Source organism: Glandiceps talaboti, chromosome 1 (genome assembly GCF_964340395.1).
Source record: "Glandiceps talaboti chromosome 1, keGlaTala1.1, whole genome shotgun sequence".
NCBI classification, from domain to species: domain Eukaryota; kingdom Metazoa; phylum Hemichordata; class Enteropneusta; family Spengelidae; genus Glandiceps; species Glandiceps talaboti.
Window position 1 is genome coordinate 28977595 of NC_135549.1, and position 21580 is coordinate 28999174.

At 36.1% G+C, this 21580-nt stretch overlaps 3 protein-coding genes across 3 annotated transcripts in view; 1 reads left to right on the forward strand and 2 right to left on the reverse strand.

Annotated features, from left to right (window-relative positions):
• LOC144435475 (sodium- and chloride-dependent GABA transporter 1-like) overlaps positions 1–1173 on the reverse strand; it is a 13655-nt gene extending 12482 nt beyond the window's left edge. Inside the window, exon 1 of the mRNA XM_078124072.1 lies at positions 717–1173. Within this exon, the coding sequence (XP_077980198.1) occupies positions 717–1173 (457 nt within the window). The remainder of the gene's footprint in view (positions 1–716) is intronic.
• A 7864-nt stretch (positions 1174–9037) lies between these two features.
• On the reverse strand, positions 9038–15924 carry LOC144442056 (dol-P-Man:Man(7)GlcNAc(2)-PP-Dol alpha-1,6-mannosyltransferase-like). The gene is made up of 9 exons (XM_078131331.1): positions 15793–15924; positions 14948–15080; positions 13599–13772; positions 12236–12430; positions 11615–11718; positions 10689–10915; positions 10242–10411; positions 9765–9843; positions 9038–9457 (listed from the first exon to the last, which is right to left on the reverse strand). The coding sequence occupies exons 1-9, from the start codon at positions 15922–15924 to the stop codon at positions 9223–9225; spliced, it is 1449 nt and encodes a 482-aa protein (XP_077987457.1). The 3' UTR covers positions 9038–9222.
• A 1258-nt stretch (positions 15925–17182) lies between these two features.
• Positions 17183–19302, forward strand: LOC144440386 (mitochondrial potassium channel-like). Its single transcript, XM_078129759.1, has 2 exons — positions 17183–17507; positions 17799–19302. The coding sequence occupies exons 1-2, from the start codon at positions 17307–17309 to the stop codon at positions 18681–18683; spliced, it is 1086 nt and encodes a 361-aa protein (XP_077985885.1). The 5' UTR covers positions 17183–17306; the 3' UTR covers positions 18684–19302.
• Positions 19303–21580: the final 2278 nt, after the last annotated feature.

A 21580-nucleotide genomic window follows, 5' to 3' on the forward strand; every position in this document is an offset into this window, starting at 1 on the left:
GAAAGCGGAGAACCGATAGTGACATAGCGAAACCGCTACAGTTACTGCATCTAATGCACATATTAGACATTTCGTTTTAGCACCAAACACTTATTGCAGAAAATCTAATGATGAAGAAATGTAGTTTTCTCAATGGATGCAATAACGACTCTATTCTATTCTATTCTATTCTATTCTATTCTATTCTATTCTATTCTATTCTATTCTATTCTATAGCTAGGTAATGTCAATTCATATTGTTCGTAATAGCACTGATAGCTGAGACCACCAAGGTAATAGAAACACCTATTAAAGTTTTGTTGTTGTTATTACTATTGTTGTTGTTGTTGTTGTTGTTGTTGTTGTTGTTGTTGTTGTTGTTGTTTTAAACGAAACGTTTACAGTTGACAAGTCGTACAGCGCTGTTTGTCGGGAAGTTTGACAGGTTCATCGGATAACATTACTTAATTAAATGGCTACACGTAAACGCTATCTGTTGATGCAATGTTTATATTTCTCATTAAATGTCCTTATGACATATGTGTTAGGATACACGGTTGTATTCGTTCATTTTCGATAAACGAGTTGAACTATATTATAGCTAGAACTCTCTGTCTATCTCACAATGTGAAAGGTTGTATTCACACATGATTGCCTTGTACGCGTCTGACATAGCGCACAATTTACGAGTACTTTTGTAAGCGATACTGCAGAGAGCATGGACCGCGGTGACCTACCTCCTCCGTTCTTATAGCATAGATAGGGAAACCTCCATATGTTACCCAAGCCAACGGCATAACCAATACATGCCAATATAAAATCGGCTTTCCGGTCCCAGCCTTCTCTCTCAGTGCCCCCGTCGCCATGTTCGGATTCTTCCTTAACGATTCCCTTCTCAGAGTCCGCAAGTGAGTTGACTTCGACCTCTAACCCTGTATCTCTGTCACCGGTTTGTCCGTTCATCATATCCTCCTTAGTAGCCCCACGGTCATCGAATGTGACGTCGTTATCACCTCTTGCAATGTTCCCTACTTGTTCATCATTCACGTCATCCTCTTCTTCGTTTCCCTTCACATCTTCCTGGTCCTCTTTAGTGACGTCAACATTCGCACCATTTGGAACAATTTCGTCCGTTTGTTCACTTAATTCAATACCAGCTTGTTCACTACTGCTCACATAGTTGTCGTGTTCCATGGTGACTGAAGTTCTAATACGGTTTCATTCATGAAATTCCAGCTCGGGAATATGATACTACTCGTAGACGTGTCACCCGAGGTTCAAAAACGTTCGATGTTGGAAACAGAAAGACCGTAGAATATATTTCAAAGATGAACTTTTGTGAACTAAGTGCGAGGATTGTTTAAGACGCGTAGAATCGTGTGTTATCGTCTTGATAACCGTGATATATGAGTGTAGCTTGGATTTGAAGTCCGGTTTGGTAGGGTATCAACGGTAGTTAATATGTCATCCAGTGCACACAGTGCCAATGGGAGGAGCTTATCAAAATCTTAAGAATCTGACTAGACGCTATGCACAGTTGCATGTGGAAAAATGCCAAAGTTCAAGATAGATATAAAATGCACTGTGCGTTTACCATTTCATATGCAGACCCGAAACCATGTCAATTAAAATTGAAAGCTAAATATTTGAGAAGATATAATACTGTGTCTTCAGGAAATGTGATAATAATTGATAATTTTCGAACCTCGTCTTTAGTTTGAACACTTCTTTTTGAAAGCATACCAGGGAAAATTCGCATGTACAGGTGTACGCTAAGAACATAATTAGTTTACGGACGGTAAGCTATGGAAGTTACCGTTCTCGTGCAACACGTGTACATGTCCGGAATGTTCCTGAACAGGTTTAGAAAACGGGGACACAACATGTATATTTTGATATTAACTATAAATTTAAAACATGATTTATCCCTCGTCTTTAAGATATGATATGATGTGTCAACAATTGCTTTGAATTCCCTTGTGTGCTTTTCCACTTTAAAAAAATGATTTATTGTTTAATATGTTTATGGGAGGGGTGCTAAATACTTAGACTCTCTAGCACCTTTTGAACTGTGAAAATGATTTAATAAGCATCGGTGACCCAAATTCATAAGACTTTGCCCACCTACGAAAAAATAAAAACATAACAATAAATTTCTCTCTTGATTGATTGTGTCTATTCAGTGTATCAAAAAGTATGCAAATAGAGACACACATGACAGTCTGTGATTGGATGGGTCAAATCTTTAGTGCAATTTATTACAGTCTGTGTTTGAACATAAACAGTGACATTTTTAGGGGTCGAAATAAAAACTGTACAGTCAAACTAATATTTGCTTTATACCATACCATATATTACATGACTGATACAAGTTGTTGATGTACAATAAAACAATTGTTCTTGTAGAAAAAAAACTTTCTTGTAAAAACGTGTTTCAAATATTAGCCATATTTTAGGACATAATCTTGAAGTTACTGATTTACAATGGGGACCATGTCATCTGAAACCGCGTCGTCTGGGTACGACACAAATTTTACAAACAAATCATTGCTGTATTTCTTTGTGTACAAAGTATTTTAATAGCAGAGAGAGTCACCAAGTCGTTGGCAGTACAGTGAAAATGTCCTGCTAAGATCACTCACACAAAGAAAATGAGTTTTTTTGTCTAGCTAGACAATGAAATGTAGCAATTTTATAATTTGGTGGAAAAAAAATTATCAGACCAGACAGTAAAATGTAGCAATGTTAGTAAAGTATTGGGTGGCCAGACTATGAAATGTAGCAATGTTAGTAAACTATTGTGTGGCCAGACTATGAAATATAACAATGTTAGTAAACTATTGTGTGGCCAGACTATGAAATGTAGCAATGTTAGTAAACTATTGTGTGGCCAGACTATGAAATATAACAATGTTAGTAAACTATTGTGTGGCCAGACTATGAAATATAACAATGTTAGTAAACTATTGTGTGGCCAGACTATGAAATGTAACAATGTTAGTAAACTATTGTGTGGCCAGACTATGAAATGTAGCAATTTTATAATTTGATGGAAAAACATTATCAGACCAGACAGTAAAATGTAGCAATGTTAGTAAAGTATTGTGTGGCCAGACTATGAAATGTAGCAATGTTAGTAAACTATTGTGTGGCCAGACTATGAAATGTAGCAATTTTATATTAAACTTTTGTTCAGCAAGTCAAATGTAGCAATGTTATCAAATAGTTGTCGAGGCAGCCGACGTTCGGTTTCAGGTGAACTGTTCTTTTTTGTGACATACGTCACGGTACGTCACAGACCACGGGTTTTAGTCGTGACTAATTTAATATTCATCCATGCATCTCATAACATTATTACGTAATCTGATATACATATGGATATTTGAAGATATCCAAACAAACGGAGTATATTATTGACATACTATTGTTTATATTTTGGACTCAAGATTTACTATATGAACTTTGCACCCTTGCTGGATATACCATGGTATAATTACCATAATGTTACGTAATACATAAAAAAGATGACATTTCTTTCACAAATTACATTATATAATACTATATTAATAAGTCTGTAAGGTACGCCTTGACGGCGCCCTCACACATCGGTCAACCCCTCTCATGTGGGGAGAGAGTAGGGCGGTAATCGGGCGACACCACGTATCTCACTTTCTACTGTATTTAACACAGGCACTCGAATCAATCTGTATGATTTTTGTTTTGAAAATGTATAGTAAATAATTCTTCGAATTTTGTACTCTTGCACAGGAAATTTTGGTTATCGATGTTACAAATCATGAATATATTTAATTGCGCTTCTATTGACTGCACTTAGGTGAGTTTCTGTCACGGTTTGTATTGATTATCGTAATTGTTTGTTGAAATCGTAGGGTGTTTTAATTACAAACTGTCGGTGGCTCGTTACGCTCGCCGGACCTTCGTACCTTCTTATTTATTATTACATTTTCGAAACAAAAATCAAACAGATTGATTCGAATGCCTGTGGCATTTAACTATTCCATCAAAGCTATACTCTTCACTGTGCAAGAAAATCAATATAAACTGTGATAAATAGTTTTTACAACCCTCGATGTTGTCAATTGTGTTATCATGATTGTTTTACAATTTTCACCATTTTTCTGTATTTTTTCTTTCCTAAAAAAATGCCACTCTTACTGAGTTGACTGATTAACATCCTGATTATGACATCGACAGTAGGGGGGGGGGGGTCGCTGGATTTTTCCATTGGGCCGACAAAAAGTCTCTGGCCCCTTCTCTGTAAAACTAAAACCACCTATTTCTAAAAACATGATAATTCCCCCTCCCCGTGTCATATTTAAATGACTGTCAGGTATTTCATAGAGTGATTGTTAATTAGTAAAGCTAGCATATCAAATAATTTACAAAATTTTGACAACAGCATCATGTAAGCTTAATTAGCAACTAAACTTTATATTATAAGGTTGATCAAATTATTAAAGAAAAAATGTTAGCAGCATCTTGACATTGCAAAGATAGGGGGGGGGGCTTGAGATGGGCCGGGTGCCATCACCAACCATTCAAAGTTGTGTTACAGTAGTGAAATCTCTGTTGTATATACTAGCTATAATATTTGTTTTGGATGTTACAAAAATGTTTAGTATCTTGCATTCTTGATTAACTGCCATGTTATGATACAGTCTTTGCAATGTTATGTAATTTCAGTTATGTGATTCGGTATCAATTATGTGATTCGGTGTCAATTACGAATGAATTAAAGTGTAGCTGAACATCATAATGGATTTATCAAACGCAATCTGATCTACTTTATTTTTTATTTGCCTAATTTTTTTTATATATTCTTTTTTGTTCTCGTCATTCCGGGGAATGAAAAATCGAAAAACGACAATATAATATACTGGAAACAGGGGTAAATGATTCCGTATTCCTACATCAGATCTTAGATTGGTATAAACGAGAAAGGGTGCATTAGTATGAAAAACCCAGTAAATATGTTTTTTCGCGTTTTTGCGACGTGCTTCTTTACTACCCGTAACGAAATATATTTGTAAAAATAGGGGGATCTGGGAGTGGGAGCAGACTCAGTATGGAAGCTTACAGGTTGACGCTTCACATATAGTTATCTTGTTTCGTTTCCTAAGTTTTATTCCACCATTCTATCTAGTTATAAGCGTATGGACTTTAAAAGCTTTCTGTTCTATAAACAGATCTATGATATGCAAGCAATAGGGTCATATTGAGATGTAAATCGTAATGATACCCATATAGGGGACTAGACTATATTGACATTTGACCTTTATAATTGTTAAATGTTAAAGGATATCTCTTAAATACGGATGTTTATCATCCGGTCTGTTATATGCAAGTCTGTGATATTTTCAGTTGGATGATACGACAAGTATTTAAAAACAACAACCATGCCACATGGCGTGAACTACGTCAGAGAAGATTTCACTTTTTTGCCAAGATTTTATGTAAAATTTTGTAAATGCGTGGTATTCAGTAAACAAGGGTGCCCTGTCTGCTATCTGGTGAACCTTTCATTTTCAAGTGGCTAAAGAAAGTGAGATGATGCTTTTATAATGCTACTTCGACAGTCGATATTGGCAGTGGGGTAGTCCCAAACAATTAATGTAAGATTCCCTTGCACAAACGTACTGACACGTGAGCTGAGCTGTATGTATACAAAGCTCCTTCACTAATATTCAATCCATGCCAGTGATAAGCTCATTAACTGGTTTCAGAAGTTACAAATTGCACCAACAAAATAAAGAGAGTTTCAGTAGACCCGCATATGGAAAAAAACTTGCGGGCAAAAAAATCACTAGCGAAACCAAACTGTGCGAAACTACTTCATTGCCTGATTCTCGGTAATAATACGTACGTTGTATTATTGGAAATAGCTAGACTATGTATTGTTCAGTTTGCTTGCAGGGTGATTTTCAAGAACACAGATTTTTACACTCTGTGAAATTGCCTTGAACTGTTGGAACTTTATTAGAAATGGTATTTGTAAAAATCTGATGATGTCATGATGACTGTACCAGGGTAAGTGAAGTATCCACAAATACAGGATAATCAGGAAGTAGTATTCCTACACAACACAGAAATTAATTCGTATTGAGAATGAATTTGCACTGGTGTTTTGGCTGGAAGAGTTGAGAAGCACTAAGAGGACGTTTCAGAAAGTTTGAAAAAACTGACGAGATTGATATAAACTCTTTTTTTCCTTTTGGTATCTGTGCGTAAGACTTTTTCGATATAAATAAAACTGTAAAGAATAAAATAAGACGACATTGCTCAGCTTTGACACCTGACTCTGAAAATCAATTTCAATTTGTTGCATGTTTCTGTAAAATTTAAACAAGACTTTCTTGAATTGAATCTTGATGCGTATTATGCTTACATGTAGTATTAGCTTAAACTTTCCGAGATATTGCCAAGTTACAAATTAGGATTTTGAAATGGTAAAATTAATCAAGTCACAAAACGGAGATAGACACTTTCTTCAAGGTGGGGTGGGTGATACTCGGGACAAATCAGACGGTCCAGGTTCCAAAACCTGTATCCATTCCTATATTTAAAAGCATTGTTTTTCGGCGAAACTGGAGCCCCGTGAATAACACTTTATGGCCGTTGAGGGCGTTATACAATTCCAGTAAGGGAACAATTACGTAACTTCAGTACATGCCTTGCGTGCAATTTGTACTTTTTTGATGTCTGAAAACAAAAATAAATGTAACACCAATGGGTGTTGTAGTATAGCTGAATATAATTTTGATTCGTTTATACTTGAACAGTACTTCAGACATTATCACTCAAAACGTAAATCTTGCTGAAGGCAAAACGTTTTATTGTCCACCATATATAAATAACAATTATTGGACTAAGTCCGTCCACAACGTGACACGTTGTTAGCTTCAATACAACACATTCCACATAGTCATTTCAAAGATTTACTTGAATGTTTTATTCCTTTAAGATTCCCTGATTACAACAGTTTCGACACAGATCTTGGAGGGGACCAAGATCTATAGTTTCGTGTCAATTTTTGTCACGTCAATCAATCAATCAATCAATCAATTATTTTACAATCAATTTGTCAAGTAATACCCTTACATGGAGTTTCTTCTCGAATCACAGTCATAATTGTTCACAGAGAAATAATACATACAAATTATCATTTTTTCTATTAGTGACATTTTCTACTTTGATTTTCATTTTATATAGCACACAAAACATTTACAATACTCTCATGAATGGCAAATCATTATCAGACCCTGATATAGAGCACCAAAGGTAGCACTGATTTATTTCAGTCCCTGTAAATGGAAATGGGATATTGTTTATAAGTTTAGTTCTTCTATCTATTCCTGTTAATTTAATGCTGTACTTGCTGAACCACAAATGAAGAGATAGTAATCAAAACGTCCCAGCCTCGGATATATTCATAATTTGACAACAGACAAGTTATAAAGTCCATACCCGATTCATGACTGTTTACATGTACAACACAGCCAATGTATACATGGTCTGTAACATAGGTTGTGTCTGGCGCCCTCGTGCATCAGAAAAGATAGAAGACCATTGAGGGCAGAATTACACGACAACATATTTTTACAATGATTTCTAAAGAAGTACATTAAATTAATTAGTAGGACTGGATGGTTTTTGAAGGGGGGGGGGGGGGCAGTTTGGAAGACACCACTCCTGAACAACTATACTTTGTCAACATTTTCTAGTCGGTTAAAATGCCCAGCCCCTAATTTGGAATGATTTACATTTAGAAATGTTTTCATAATGACTGTCATCATATTAACTGATTTAACAACTATGTTTCTTTGTCATATAAACTGTACTCTAAAAGTTATTGAAAATATATACATTGCACAATCTTCTTCAAATGCCGTGAGAAAATTCTTCAAAAATATAGTCTCGTTTTTGTTTTCTTTAAATCATGATTTCTATGGATATTGAAGCCATAAAAAGTACAATAATACTTGTTGAATCATAGACCGTCCACCAACGTTGGTTCCTATACGATACCAGTTACCAACGTTGGTTCCTATACGATACCAGTTACCAGCATTGGTTCCCATACGATACCAGTTACCAAAGTTGGTGGAGGGTCAATGGTTGAATGTATCTTGCAAATTAGTATATTCATAAAAGTAACAAAGATAACATTACCATTGTGTTTGCTCCTGGCTGGATAATGTAAAGGGTTGACGATTAAACATTGTTATTCACTGAAATTGGAAATACATGTGTGAAAAATTAGCACTATCAAAAGCTCAGTTCAGTTGTGCTAAAAAATGGACTAGTGTGTTTTAAGAACAGTAAATATCTACTTGACTTCCCAGGATCTTTTTAGCAAGGCTGGGTTCACCAACTGAATTACTGTGAAATATTTATTTTGCACTAAAAAGTTTCAGCAGACAGACAATTTTTCACACATTCATGGGCTCCACTTTATTTTGTCAAACTTATTTGACTATTATAGTCTTTACTACCTGTACAGGTCTAGTTCTTATACGATACCAGTTACGATTACTGCGATAATCTCCAATCACTATGTCTAGTCCAAGTCAAACATTTTACCATTGATCTGAATAAACCCCATGCTGGGTGAAGGGTAAACAGTGCATGTCAGTAGTAATCCATCACAAATTGACAGGCAGTTGTAATTGGTTTACTTCCTTCAGACAATTGCTCATTAATATTCAATTAGTACAGCTGTTTTGACTAAAATCACGTAGGGACGTGATAAAATCATCACATTTTATATGAATGCTGTCCGAGGTAGCACAGATTTCTGTGTTAGAGTAATGACTTTGACTAGACGTGTAGTGAGTGGAGATGATCGTAGTAACTTGTATCATATAGGAACTAGGCTATACCAGTACCTGTGTGATCTTTATTAGAGTTACGTAGTCAATAGAAACAGAAATGATTACTCAAACTTTACTTGTGAAAGTGAAGCCATTTTTAGTGATAGTGATTTAGTTTTGTGCAAATATTGATTCAGCGATATGTGTGAAAATAAATTTACAATCGAGATACAACGTTAATAGTATGGTACAAAGTAGGGAAATCGAAGCAAGTTTGACCAGATTTCCATCTTCAGTTATCGGGGTTTTATAAACCTTAGCAAAAACACTTCGTTACATTACACTTATCAGTGGCTTTAAGTAATCAGGGCACTCAATTCATTTCATTTCAATTCAATTCAACATCTGAATTTTATCGCCATTTTTTATTTTGAAGCACAAAAATCTTTTGTTCCCTCATAAGAAACAAGCGTTGCTTCTCTTTGTCAATTTTAGATCCACTGAATCCAGCGATGTGAAATAATATTTTGTGAGACTTCTCATAAGGCTGTAATTCTGTATCATTCTTATTATTGGCACCAATTAGTAGATGGGAAAATTTCATCATCTCTTCACTTCCTGGTTGTAACTTCTCTTTCTTGCTGTATCTGTCAATGAACAATGACATACAATTAGCATACAACTGAAAATTTGCTGTCAAGATGGCAATGTAACAGTTGCCAATAATACAGGGAGTCCATAGGACAGTTTCAGTTTACAAACACCACCATTTCCCTGGACTGTAAAATACGTCGTGCCGTTCTGCCCTCACCGGCCTCCTCTCACCGACGTGGGAGGGGTTGACTGATGTGTGAGGGTGCCCCGTCATGACGTACCTTACAGACTACCATTTCCTGTTTGCACTCTTTTTCCAAAGTTAGTGGTAAGAAAAACCATATATATATATATACTTACATCCAGTCTGGTTCACACTGTAAAAATCTTGATATTCCAGTTTGTGCAGATGCAACATCAATGTGAACATGAACTTGTCCTGTAGAAGAAGTGAAGCAGATTGTCATTTACATAGACTGACAGATTTGTATAAAACTTTGGGATCAAGTTGACTTTATTGAGATAATGTTATGTATATGTACATGTATACATAGAGAGTTGTAATGTTACAATCAGGTCAATAAACACAGAGAGACAGAGAAAGACAGACCAACAACCAGGATAACAAACACAAAGACAGATAGCTAGACACGACAGACAGACAGACAGACAGACAGACACACACAGACAGACAGACAGACAGACAGACAGACAGACAGACAGAGACAGACAGACAGACAGACACACACACACACACACACACACACACACACACACACACACACACACACACACACACACACACACAGTTAATCATGGCTTGCAGATATACTGTACCTGTATTTTTAGGAAGTCCTGTCTGTAATTTCCACAGTGCGGCACCCCCTGGATAGTTGATATTTGATACGTACAGGAACATAGATGTGATCATAATGTTTATAACAAAGTGTCCCACGATGGCAGCAGACAGCAACTTGTAGAAGGCTGACTTTTGGAAATTATTGAATCTGTGTACAAAACAAAACAAAACAAAATAAGCTAACTACATGTTGGGAAAGTTTATTAGTTATTAATATTACAGAAGTTTTTATCATTGAAGGCGTGAAAGTTTTTGAAATTTGGTTAGAAGTGTGAAAATGAAGTTCAGCAATCACATTGACACCCGACCCCCTCCTCTCCCACTAAAAGCATGAATTTCGCTTATTGAGCTTGTGTGACATTGTGCGATCGTCATTTATACAAACCTAAAAATTTACAATATTCACATGACATGGAAATACTTACATTGCTGTTATTGCTCTGGCTGCTGCTGTATTGAGTATTGGGAAAGTGTAGATGATAAAACGTAGTTCTTTGTGTGGTAAATAGGAATAGAGGAAGATGAATCCAATGGCTGGGACGAGTATGGCTGTGATACGACGATCAACAAATGCACCGATAGGTACAAGGAGAACACTCACACCGAGAGCTTTAGGAATGGCTGCATAGAAATACCATGCAAATGGTGACGTCTAGGATGGTAACATCAAGGAAATAAACATGGACAATTATGATAATAATGCTTCTTTTTGTATAAAATCTAACAAATTATGGTCATTTGTTATTCTGTATCGAGATGGAATGGAGTCAAGATGATCAAATGGTTAGATTGACTCACTGGTTTATAGTTTGCATACACCAGTTGTTGGCTTTTGTTTCTGGTTAAATCCTTGGGAAAAAAATTTGAACCAGGACTGTGCCTCCAGCAGTATAACTGGGACCTTGTAGGATCCAGGTAGCTACGTTTTTTGTACAAATGTACATTGTATGTGAATCCTATGCGTTTACAGAGCCAACAATAGATTGAATGTTTCCCAAGGCAGTTGAGGCAATTATATAGGATTATTGTGCCGATATAGGTCGGTGCCCGGGATAATATTTTTTCAGTGCTATGATTAGTCTAAAAGGTTCAGCTGTTGGTCTGCTTCAGTAATCACAGTGAACGCATTAGAAGGGAGGACTGGATCTTTCATGCTATGCTATGATTACATCCATTGTAAAAAGCACTTTTTATAAATGTGCCCCCATTATTATTAAAGTTCTCATAGGTATAATTCAATCAACTGTATAAATCTATTTGAGTAGAGTCAATCAATAAATACCGTGTCTCCTCATATCACAGCACAAGACAATAATTTGCTATTTACATATGCTGATTGGTCAAAGGATACACCCCATTTAGAGCTCATGTTCAAGATTGTATTGAAGAAAAGGACAGTGCCCTCTGGCCAGATTGTTTCTTGCCAGAATACAGAATCAATGACGACAGTCAGAGCTGAAATATTAAAACACGGTGGTTTTGTTAATATGAAATTTACATATCTAGTTATCAAGTTATCAATTGTGGAAGTAAATTTCTTGAAAGTTTGAAATGGAGTAGTGATAGCAGTTGGTCAATAAATCCATACAAATCCATACACAATAAATAGAATCCAATTATTACTACTTGTGGAAGCATATTTCACCTATCTGATTCTTTGCCAGTTTGTCTGTCTGTCTGTCTGTCTGTCTGTCTGTTTGTGTCTGTCTGTCTGTCTGTCTGTCTGTCTGTCTGTCTGTCTGTCTGTCTGTCTGTCTGTCTCTCTCTCTCTCTCTCTCTCTCTCTCTCTCTCTCTCTCTCTCTCTCTCTCTCTCTCTCTCTCTCTCTCTCTCTCTCTCTCTCTCTCTCTCTCTCTAACAAATGAAGAAAAATAATAGAAATGCCCCTCCCCCCTCTCACTCTATAATGCCACTCCCTCCCCCTCAGACTCTGCAATGACACCTCCTTCCCTCAAACTCTGCAATCTCCTTACCTAGACTAAAGAAACCAGCAGGTACAGCATAGAAAATTAACTTCAAGATGCTCATTCTTCTTGTGACTAGGTCCATGAGTAACATCAAACCAAGCAATACAGCCAGCTCTGCTCTGAACACTATTATGGCGAATGCTGATGTTCCAATAAAGGAGCCATGCAGTTGTAACAGCCAAAATCTAAACGCTAGTAAAACTGGAAGCAAAAGTAGCACAAATTCAGTATTGTTGATAGGAAATATAGATATCAAAATTTAGTACACAAATCATTTAGTGTCTTTGCTAAGGCCTGTGACTGTAGTAACAGGAACTTCTGAGGAAGGGGAATCGGGTATAACTGATAGTTTCCCATGTGTTCCACCATAACATAGTTTGGGAACTCTGGTAAAGTTACTGAGGAACCTACTCAGGTAGGTCTTACCTATTTATCACCCTTAGCAAATACACTCTTGTTTTTGTATGTTTTAATTTCAGTTGAGTACTTGTATTTTGGTGTGATACGAATGTTAATTTTGTTTAAAAATCTAAAGACAAACTAGTCACTTTGATAGTCAATTACAATCTGTATTATTTTAATCTATTATTTATTTGACATTAGCCTGTAAGATACAGACATTCGTGCCACTCATCATAATAATGGGGAAGGGGACTCCGAACACCTTCAATATTACATCAAGTGTATATGGTATTACATTTAACAGATAACCAACTATGGGTTATTAGATCAAGTTTTTAGGTAGAGAAAGTATCTCCCAAAGCTGATTATTTTGCGTGGTGTTATTTAATAGGGTTAAAGCAAGTTAGCCATGTGACTACATTTGTATTTTGTCAAGGTTATTGACCCTGGTATCAGGGTTAGATTTTATAGGGCAGCAATTGGCGATATGCCCCTGGGTCGATAGATGTTGACCCTTCTTTTAAGAAGTCTGATAGGGTTGAACAACACGATGTATCTTACAGTCTAATTTGACATTTACTCTGTATGAGGGTGAAAACAACACATATTTCAAATGGGTAAAATAGATCATAGATCAATATTATTTGGCAAAGCAATACATTGCAATCTCCTAAACATCTCAGGAGAATTGAGTAATCTCCATAGAGATGGTTTATAAAGTTGACTTGCGGTAAGTCGAGATCATTTTTTCATCAGACAACAAACAATGTGTTCATTGAAAACGAAAAGTGTTAAATTTACCAATAATTACATCCTACCCTAATCACAAAGCACAATGACAAAACAACAATAGGTTAAAATTAATATTCTTAGTTTTAATTAACAACAAAAGCTTTTTTTCCTTAGGACATGGTAAGACGGTATTGTTCACAAAAATCTTGATACGAAACATACAAAGATAACAAACCTAGAGCCAGGGCAAAGACATTTGGTAGTGGACGGCTTGCATAATACATCAAATGGAACTGTGTTACTGTCAATAGTACGAGATATTTAGCCACATCTTTACCAAGAGTTTCTTTTACAGCTTGCTGGAATTTTATGAAGGAATATATCACACTGAGACCAAGGAATCCTCGAACTGAAAGAAGAAATTATGTTACAGTGTCATCATTATCTGTTTTTGTGACTGGTTTCTGCTGACAGGCTCAGAACCAAATAATAATCATCCAAAGATTTTACAAATACTTTCACTCAGTGTTTACATGTATGTTATTTTGAGTTGTTAGTGGCAATCCTATGATCTACAATGTACCTTCAATAATATGATAAAGCCAACAACAACAAAAAAGAATTGTTTCTGGTCAGGATAGTTTGTCTAAAATGGTGCGACGATGCAAATAGTTTTTTTTTTTAGTCTATTATTTATGGCAGTTACTGTTCTTTTTATTTAGTACTTTACAGCAAGGGTTATTTTTGTGTTTCCCCTGGATCTGCAAACTGCATGGGCTTGACGAACACACACAAAAAAGACCGACACGAGGGTATTTAAGTGATCAGAAACAATTTTTTTTTTGGCCAGAGATGAGGGAACTCATTTCTGTTTATTTTGTTCTCATCATAATGTCCTAAAAATGTCAGTTGGTTAGGTATTTGTTTGTATACACATAAAAAAGCTACAAGTTTTGGCAATTTAGAGATATTCAGTATTCAAAATGTTTTGTGTGGGCGGTGCACTCACTTTAGGTAGGTCGCAGCCACTTCTGTTTTACAGCTGTAATCGATTGCATTCATGATAGCGTGTGCAGTGGGCATGTGATACGTGATCTAGCAAAAGCGAGTTCCCATCTTAAAATATATGTACCTTATGATATGTAGAGATATATTAGTTGTATTCAGGGTTTCAAAACAAAATAATTTTGAGCAATATTGTAACAATTGTTGTATGATCAACTCAGTTTTTCGAAAGTACTTTCGCAGGATCGCGTGCCACGGCTCGGATTATTGCAGACACAATCGATTATAACCACAAAATAGAAGTGACTGCAACCTACCTGGAGTGAGCGAGCATCACCCACGGCAAATAGTAACTATTCAAGTTATCTTCCAATCAACGTGGTCACGTTTTTTTCTTAATCTGAACATAATTTATACGACAGTGTTTTACACGTATCATTCATGTAGTTGTGGAAGGCAAATATTACTAATATCTCTCTAAGTTGACATAAATGTCATTGACAGTAACCTGTACACATGAGGCATTGTTTCAGTATGAATGGACAGCAAATTTGTCATTTCAAGTATCTATCTACTTACCAATATATTGTGAATACGCTTTGGAGTAACCAAGTACAGATAAAATAGCCACATATGGAGCTGATAAAAGTGATACAAATAATGGACCGATAAAAGTCCTTGGCACCACTCCAGGAAATTCACGGTGATCATACTACAAACGATAAAATGCATTTTATATCACGTAACATCCAACTGTGTTTATTAAACATAGTGAATTCCCAAGGTATCCACAAGGATAAACTGAGAAATTCCCAACGCCTTTCAATTTTCATTATTAATTTTTTCCAATCTATTGCAAATTATGATTGAATGCTTTTGAAAGTGTGACGGTTGGTATCATCTAATTAAGTTCAAAAGTGAGCTAGTGAAATTCTCGCATTATGGTACCGTACACATGCACATCATCATGAATGATGTATATGCAGTGTTGTCATACTCATTCCCCAATGTTACCATGCTTGCTATTACATATAGCTTCTGAATCATAATCACACAGACACTGTACACAGACAGACACAGACACAGACACAGACACAGACACACACACACACACACACACACAAGGTCACACATACATGTACATGTATAGACACTGCATAGGTAAGAGAAACTACTGTTCAAGTACAAATTACAGTTCATTCATGCAAAGATCAAATAAATAATAACAAATACATCACATTTGGATCATTATGTCAGATCCAATTAGACACTGAAGGACAAGTGATTTGTTCGAAAGATGTCTGTTTCTCAATTAAAAAGTTGAAGAAGAGAAATTGTATATAAATATTTATAGTGCTTCCATGGTGAACATACATACAATGTATCCTCGTTTTAGGATTTAAAACAAGAAATGGAATAACTACCTGGGTGAGATTGGTCCTATGATACAGTATATCATGCATGGCCTGTAGGTTGAAACTTTCTTCCACCTTTGTATATGGACACACTATCAAGTGTATTGCACCAACTATGACTAGTAAAGCCTCTAAAATCATGATCCTTGTAAAAACTGATAACACTCTTAGAGAAAAGATAATAGATATATATACTCTTCCGTCATATATATGTCTGAAATGTTACTGGCTTGGGTAGTACTCTGGATTCCTATGACAAGAAAACTAAGAACATAGACAGAGAAAAGTTGATTGAGTGCACAGCACTACAAAATGGCATGCAGTGATATTGCACACGTAACATAGGAGTAAAAAAGAACGAAAATCTTCGTATCAGACTTGACTGAATTTTTTATGGTATCAACTCGGGCTATAAATAGGTAACCCCCCCCCCCCCCCCCTCGGAATTTTCCCAGGTTTCCTCAGCAAATCATGGTTGGTACTCGCAAAAAAATGAAGTGTTTTACAGCTGTAACAATTGTTCTTACTGATTGCATTTCACTTTTGTTACTAATACAATAATCATTCATAGCGTTTATAACAGTTTTGATTTTGAGTTGTTGGTTTGCTCTTTTCTCTGAGCTTTTTTCGTTCCAGGCAAACCCCGAAACCAAAAAAGCTCAAAAACAGTGAGAGAGAGAAAAAACTACTCTTGCAATCAAAACTAACGCTACAATTATAATATTATTGTAGCTATTTTGTTACATACTAAGCTATACTTCAATATTCACAATGGTACATTTGTACTAGCCAGGTATGAAATCTACTTTTAACAAGTAGTAATCTTTGCAGCATCTATTTGTACTTGTTGGTTGCCTATAATAACTATTTATATAAATGACAGTGTAAATACACATTGCAATGCACAACCCCGACTGCTCTTCGTTATGATATTGCCTCTAACATATAATGGCATATATTAAAATGATAACTGGAGAGCAGTTCCAACATAGCGTTCATGAGTTACGTAATGCGTACAGTACTACAACGCTAACGGTCCACCATCACGACACGAGTGTGGAACGGTAAACCGAAGAAATACACTTAATTTCATTGACAAATGCGGTGCGCTATGGTCGAAACGTCGGCAAAACACCTCTTACTTACCTTCACGTACCCTGATTTTTCCGTAGTGGCAATATACGAGAGGAAAGTCGAGTATGCACCGATTTGCAAAAATCCCTGTGGGTACTTTTATCACAAGGGCGCAGACATATTGGTTGACTGCTGAGAGCATGCGCATGATAAACCACTGGAAAAATGTTCATTGATTGGACAAAAAGTAATGTAAATTAGAAATCTGACCAATCACAGATAGTTTTACGTATATTGCTTCTCACATATGGCTAAAATGAGACAGGCTGACTGACTGCTGCTCTAACATTCCACGATGTATTTTAGTTGATCCACACAGTACAACAGTTTCTTGTCACTGATGACAATTTAGAGTGTATCATTTGGTGGGAAGACCAACAGGTATCAAAATGGGTTCAATTGTCCGGCGATTTGATTTGAAAAAACTGCAATATGTACCAGTCAGTCGGGTGCCAACGATTACAGGCAACCCCAAGGTCGATGCCAATTTGAACAAATTAACTGGTGGACGTATAGATAACTGGCTACAGAGTTATGAACATTTCCTTGGAATCGCAGACATCCGAGAAGCACAAGCCAAAGTAACCGAGGTAAGATCACAATTTTGATATTGAACAATTCAGTGACACAGCTGTGGGGAGTAACACCCTCCCTGTACATTTCCATTGAGCACAATGCAGGGATATCAACAGTCGAATTTTTAAAATTATATTTCACACACTTCACACACACACACACACAAAGAATTATATTTCTCAGGTCATGTCTTCGAGTTCACACAGTGTATAGTACTGTACATCATGGAACTTCATAGGTCAGATTGATATTATTCAAACTATTATTACATATTCTAATATTATGTGGTATCTTCACTCATACAGGCACAAAATGATCTTGATAATGTCAGAAAACTAGCAAGAACATCAGCCGATGAGTTGGAAACACTGCACGCGGAGCTGAGAACATTGCGAGGCAAGATTGAAAGAGTACCTCGAGAAGACAGGCGATACCTTGACCTTGCCACTGAAGAACACAGGTTACTACAGATGGAGAAGCACGTCAAAGAATGGCAGAAGAAAATCATGGATGATGAGAGAGCCAGATTTGATCATCTGTCTGCTGCTGTGAGGGAGAGTCATGAAAAAGAAAGAGCGAGGGCAGAACGTACAAAATATTGGTCGATTATTGGCTCGGTGACAGGCACTGTAATTGGAGTGTTTGGGTCAACTCTAATCACAAGGTATCGAATGAAAGAAATACGTACACTACTTGAAGAGGCCAAAGAAACAAGCCAACAGGCTCCAGTTGTTGTGAGGGAAGTCGCGGTTTCAACATCTGGTGCTGAAATTTCAAATGACGATATGGAAAAACTCCAACAAGGACTAGAAGAAATGCAAGGGTGTATCAAAGACATGAAGACTGCCATGTCAGAAAATGATGTCAAAAAACTCTCTCAGGCCATTGAGGTCATCAAGAAAACACAGAGTGAAAATCTCAGCATTTTGGGAAAAGATTTAGGTAAAAAGCTGGAGAACCAGGAAAAGGCTCTATCGCAAGAACTCCGAGGTTTTAAGGAACTCTTAACAACACAGCCTGTTGATACGACCGGATCCGGGGTAACAAGATCGAGAATGCTAGAAAACATGCTGGATAATACGGAAGAGAAACTGGAATGGCAAATGAAAATGAGTACATTATCCACTGTAGTTTTTATCTATGGAGCATTTGCACTCACCTTGCCAATACTGTATAGTATATTCAAGTAGAGGTAATAAACATGAATGAATGTCTTTTTATGACGACCAAATAACAGGGAACCCATGTTAACACTGACTAGGGTAATCAGTGTGTTTGCTAAGGTTGGGGGAACTCCAGTAATTGAAAGTGGTAAAAGTGGTGCAGTGTTTCTGATAGAATCTACATGTATTGGTAATTTTGTTTGGGAACCTCTGTGAAATGACATGGCAACCCTTGTAGATTTTACCTTCTCACTGCCCTTAGCAAAAATACACTAGTTGAAACCATCTTCCAGTAGAACAACATTATTGAAATTGAATGCAGTCTCTTTTATAATGTTGTCTACCAACTCATCACTTAAGATTTGATTTATTAATATATCAAAATGTAAGTTATTTTTTCCATCTCATTTTGAGTTAAAACTTTTTTCTCTAAACCAAATTAAATCTTCCACTTTTGGCCCATTAATCCTGTTTTGCTCGACTTGTATTTTTTTGTGTGTACAAACAGATAGTATACCCTCCCCCTTCGAAGAGAGAGGATGTGACGTGTGTGATGAGTTTCAGTGTCACTTCAATAAGTTAAATTGGTCATGTGACAAAGTGACATGATCATGTGATTTCAAGATATGATCACGTGATGGGATACCCTAGGTGATGTATATTAGTGTAACTTCATCCCCCATCTTCCTTTTGTATTATATCAATAATATTTAAAGGGGTAGTGGATATGCATGTACATGTATATCTACTATATACAATTCAGTTATACATTGTATGTAAGTAGATGATGGGGGAGGGGGGGGGGGGGGGGGGGAGTTGAGAAGGTGGCCATAATCAGAAAATGTTTTGTGTGATACATTCAATCATGGACTTTTAGTACTTCCCATCCATGACCAATGTTCTCTCACAGAGTTTTTGGAGGGAAAGTTTGATCCAATGTGCTTCAGCTTTTCATTTGCTGTAGTCAGACTGTATTAGTATTTTCTGATAGTCATGCATGTTAATTTGTTACATGCCAGATGAGATCCTTATAAGGAATAGCTCTTACTAGTACATTTGCATATGTGTCCATTACTCAGTAAAGGTCAAAGGTCAAAAATATTTTATTGCAATATTTGTATCAGACTGTATTAAACTAAAATGCAGTTGTTGCTGACACACTGGTAATGAACGGTACATTATTGTAGATTATTGCATTGCCACCAACGATCTAGGGATGTAGATAAGGACCAATAGCCAGCAAAAACCATCCACTACTCTACAATGTTTTGTCAGCTACATTTTCAGGAGTTTGTTAAAATATTTATTTCAACCAGTATATTTCCATCATTAGGCAGATTGAATTGAAGAGTCTCATTCATAGATATTATCACCATTTTCTCACATTTTAGCACCAACTTTTAAAACGAGCTACATCCCTGCAATCACACTTTTTATTGTTGTACTTGCCTTTGTACAGCCAATAATTGTTGGCTTTTAATTTACACAGGAATGAAGCCTATCACACACATCCTTACGCCAACAAGTTAAGTATTTTCCCCCCTGAATGATAAAAAAATGATTTTTGAATAATATTACATCCTATGCAAGCCATCTTAAATTTTCAGAATAGTTTTGACTGATTTAAATGTTTGAACACTTCGAGTTTCTCACTGGGTTATGTCTGTATGTTATCATGAATAACAGAACCAGGGTATTACAGTATCTAACTGTGTGTGGAGTGGGTTACACTGTAGATTGAAGAGTGCCACCAACAACAAAAGTTTTACAGTCTTGACAAAATACATTTTTGAAATGTATAAGGTTTGGAAGTAGTCTCGGATATGTATAGAGGTAGATTTTACTCATGTTTTTACATTGTTTGGCTAAATTTCATTTACAATTTGCAATGGCTCCACTTTTGACGCAGGTTACAGTTTGCTTTGTACGTGATTTGAGTGTAGCACATCATTTTTACATGATTCTAGTGAAAGTATTGAACACAAAGAAAAATGTTTGACTTCCAGTGTACTAGTAACTTTACATGATTATTTTATTAAATTCAGAGCACTGTAATTTATGGTAAACCTTTTTTCTACCTGTTTTAGATACTACTCTGGCAATTGAGGTTTCAGTTTACTAAGATAGACACAGACTAAAAATATTGTACTTCAATGTGGTAAATTATACAAATAGGTGATAGCTATGACTCTGTTGTGCCAATCCAATCAAGGTACTTTAAAACATTGGAAGTCTCAAAATGTATACTGCAAGACCACAGATGTCATACGAAATGACACCGTGCTGTGAGTACAATTAAACCAACGTTCTTTCAATAGTTAACAAAGCTATATCAAAATGTTACAAAAAATATTTTAGTTTGTTTCTGTCTTAGTAAACATGACCTCGGTTGCCTTAGTAGTATTTTGATGATGAATTAGATATGATGACCTGGGCATGCATAAGACAATGCAGTCTGTTTGAATCGACTCCTTGGCAAAAAAACTCAAACTACATGTGGTCTTAAATTCAAGCCTTAAATTTGATGAATTCATTTACCGCTGTTTATTTTCTTGTTCAACTTATCAACTCAAATTATCATTCATGTAAAAGTACGAAGATTTCAAAGTAATACATCTACAGTGATGAAAAATGTATATTTTGTGGGATTGCTGAAACAGAGTCATAATAAGAGGTTATGTTTGATTTAAATGTCAATTATTTATTTTGATAATGCTATTAAGGAGTTGTCATGACAACTCCCAGTGCTTGCTCTTCTAAAAGAAGACCTTTAGTGAAATTTATTTAAATGTTTTATCATTCTAGGTCTGATATAAGTCTGAAATCTTATTGAAGGTTGTCATGGAAACAATATCACTTTTGTCCTGGTAGCTGTAACTTTTCAAAAATTTTTAAGAAAAGAAAATGTTTGTTGAAAAGTACAC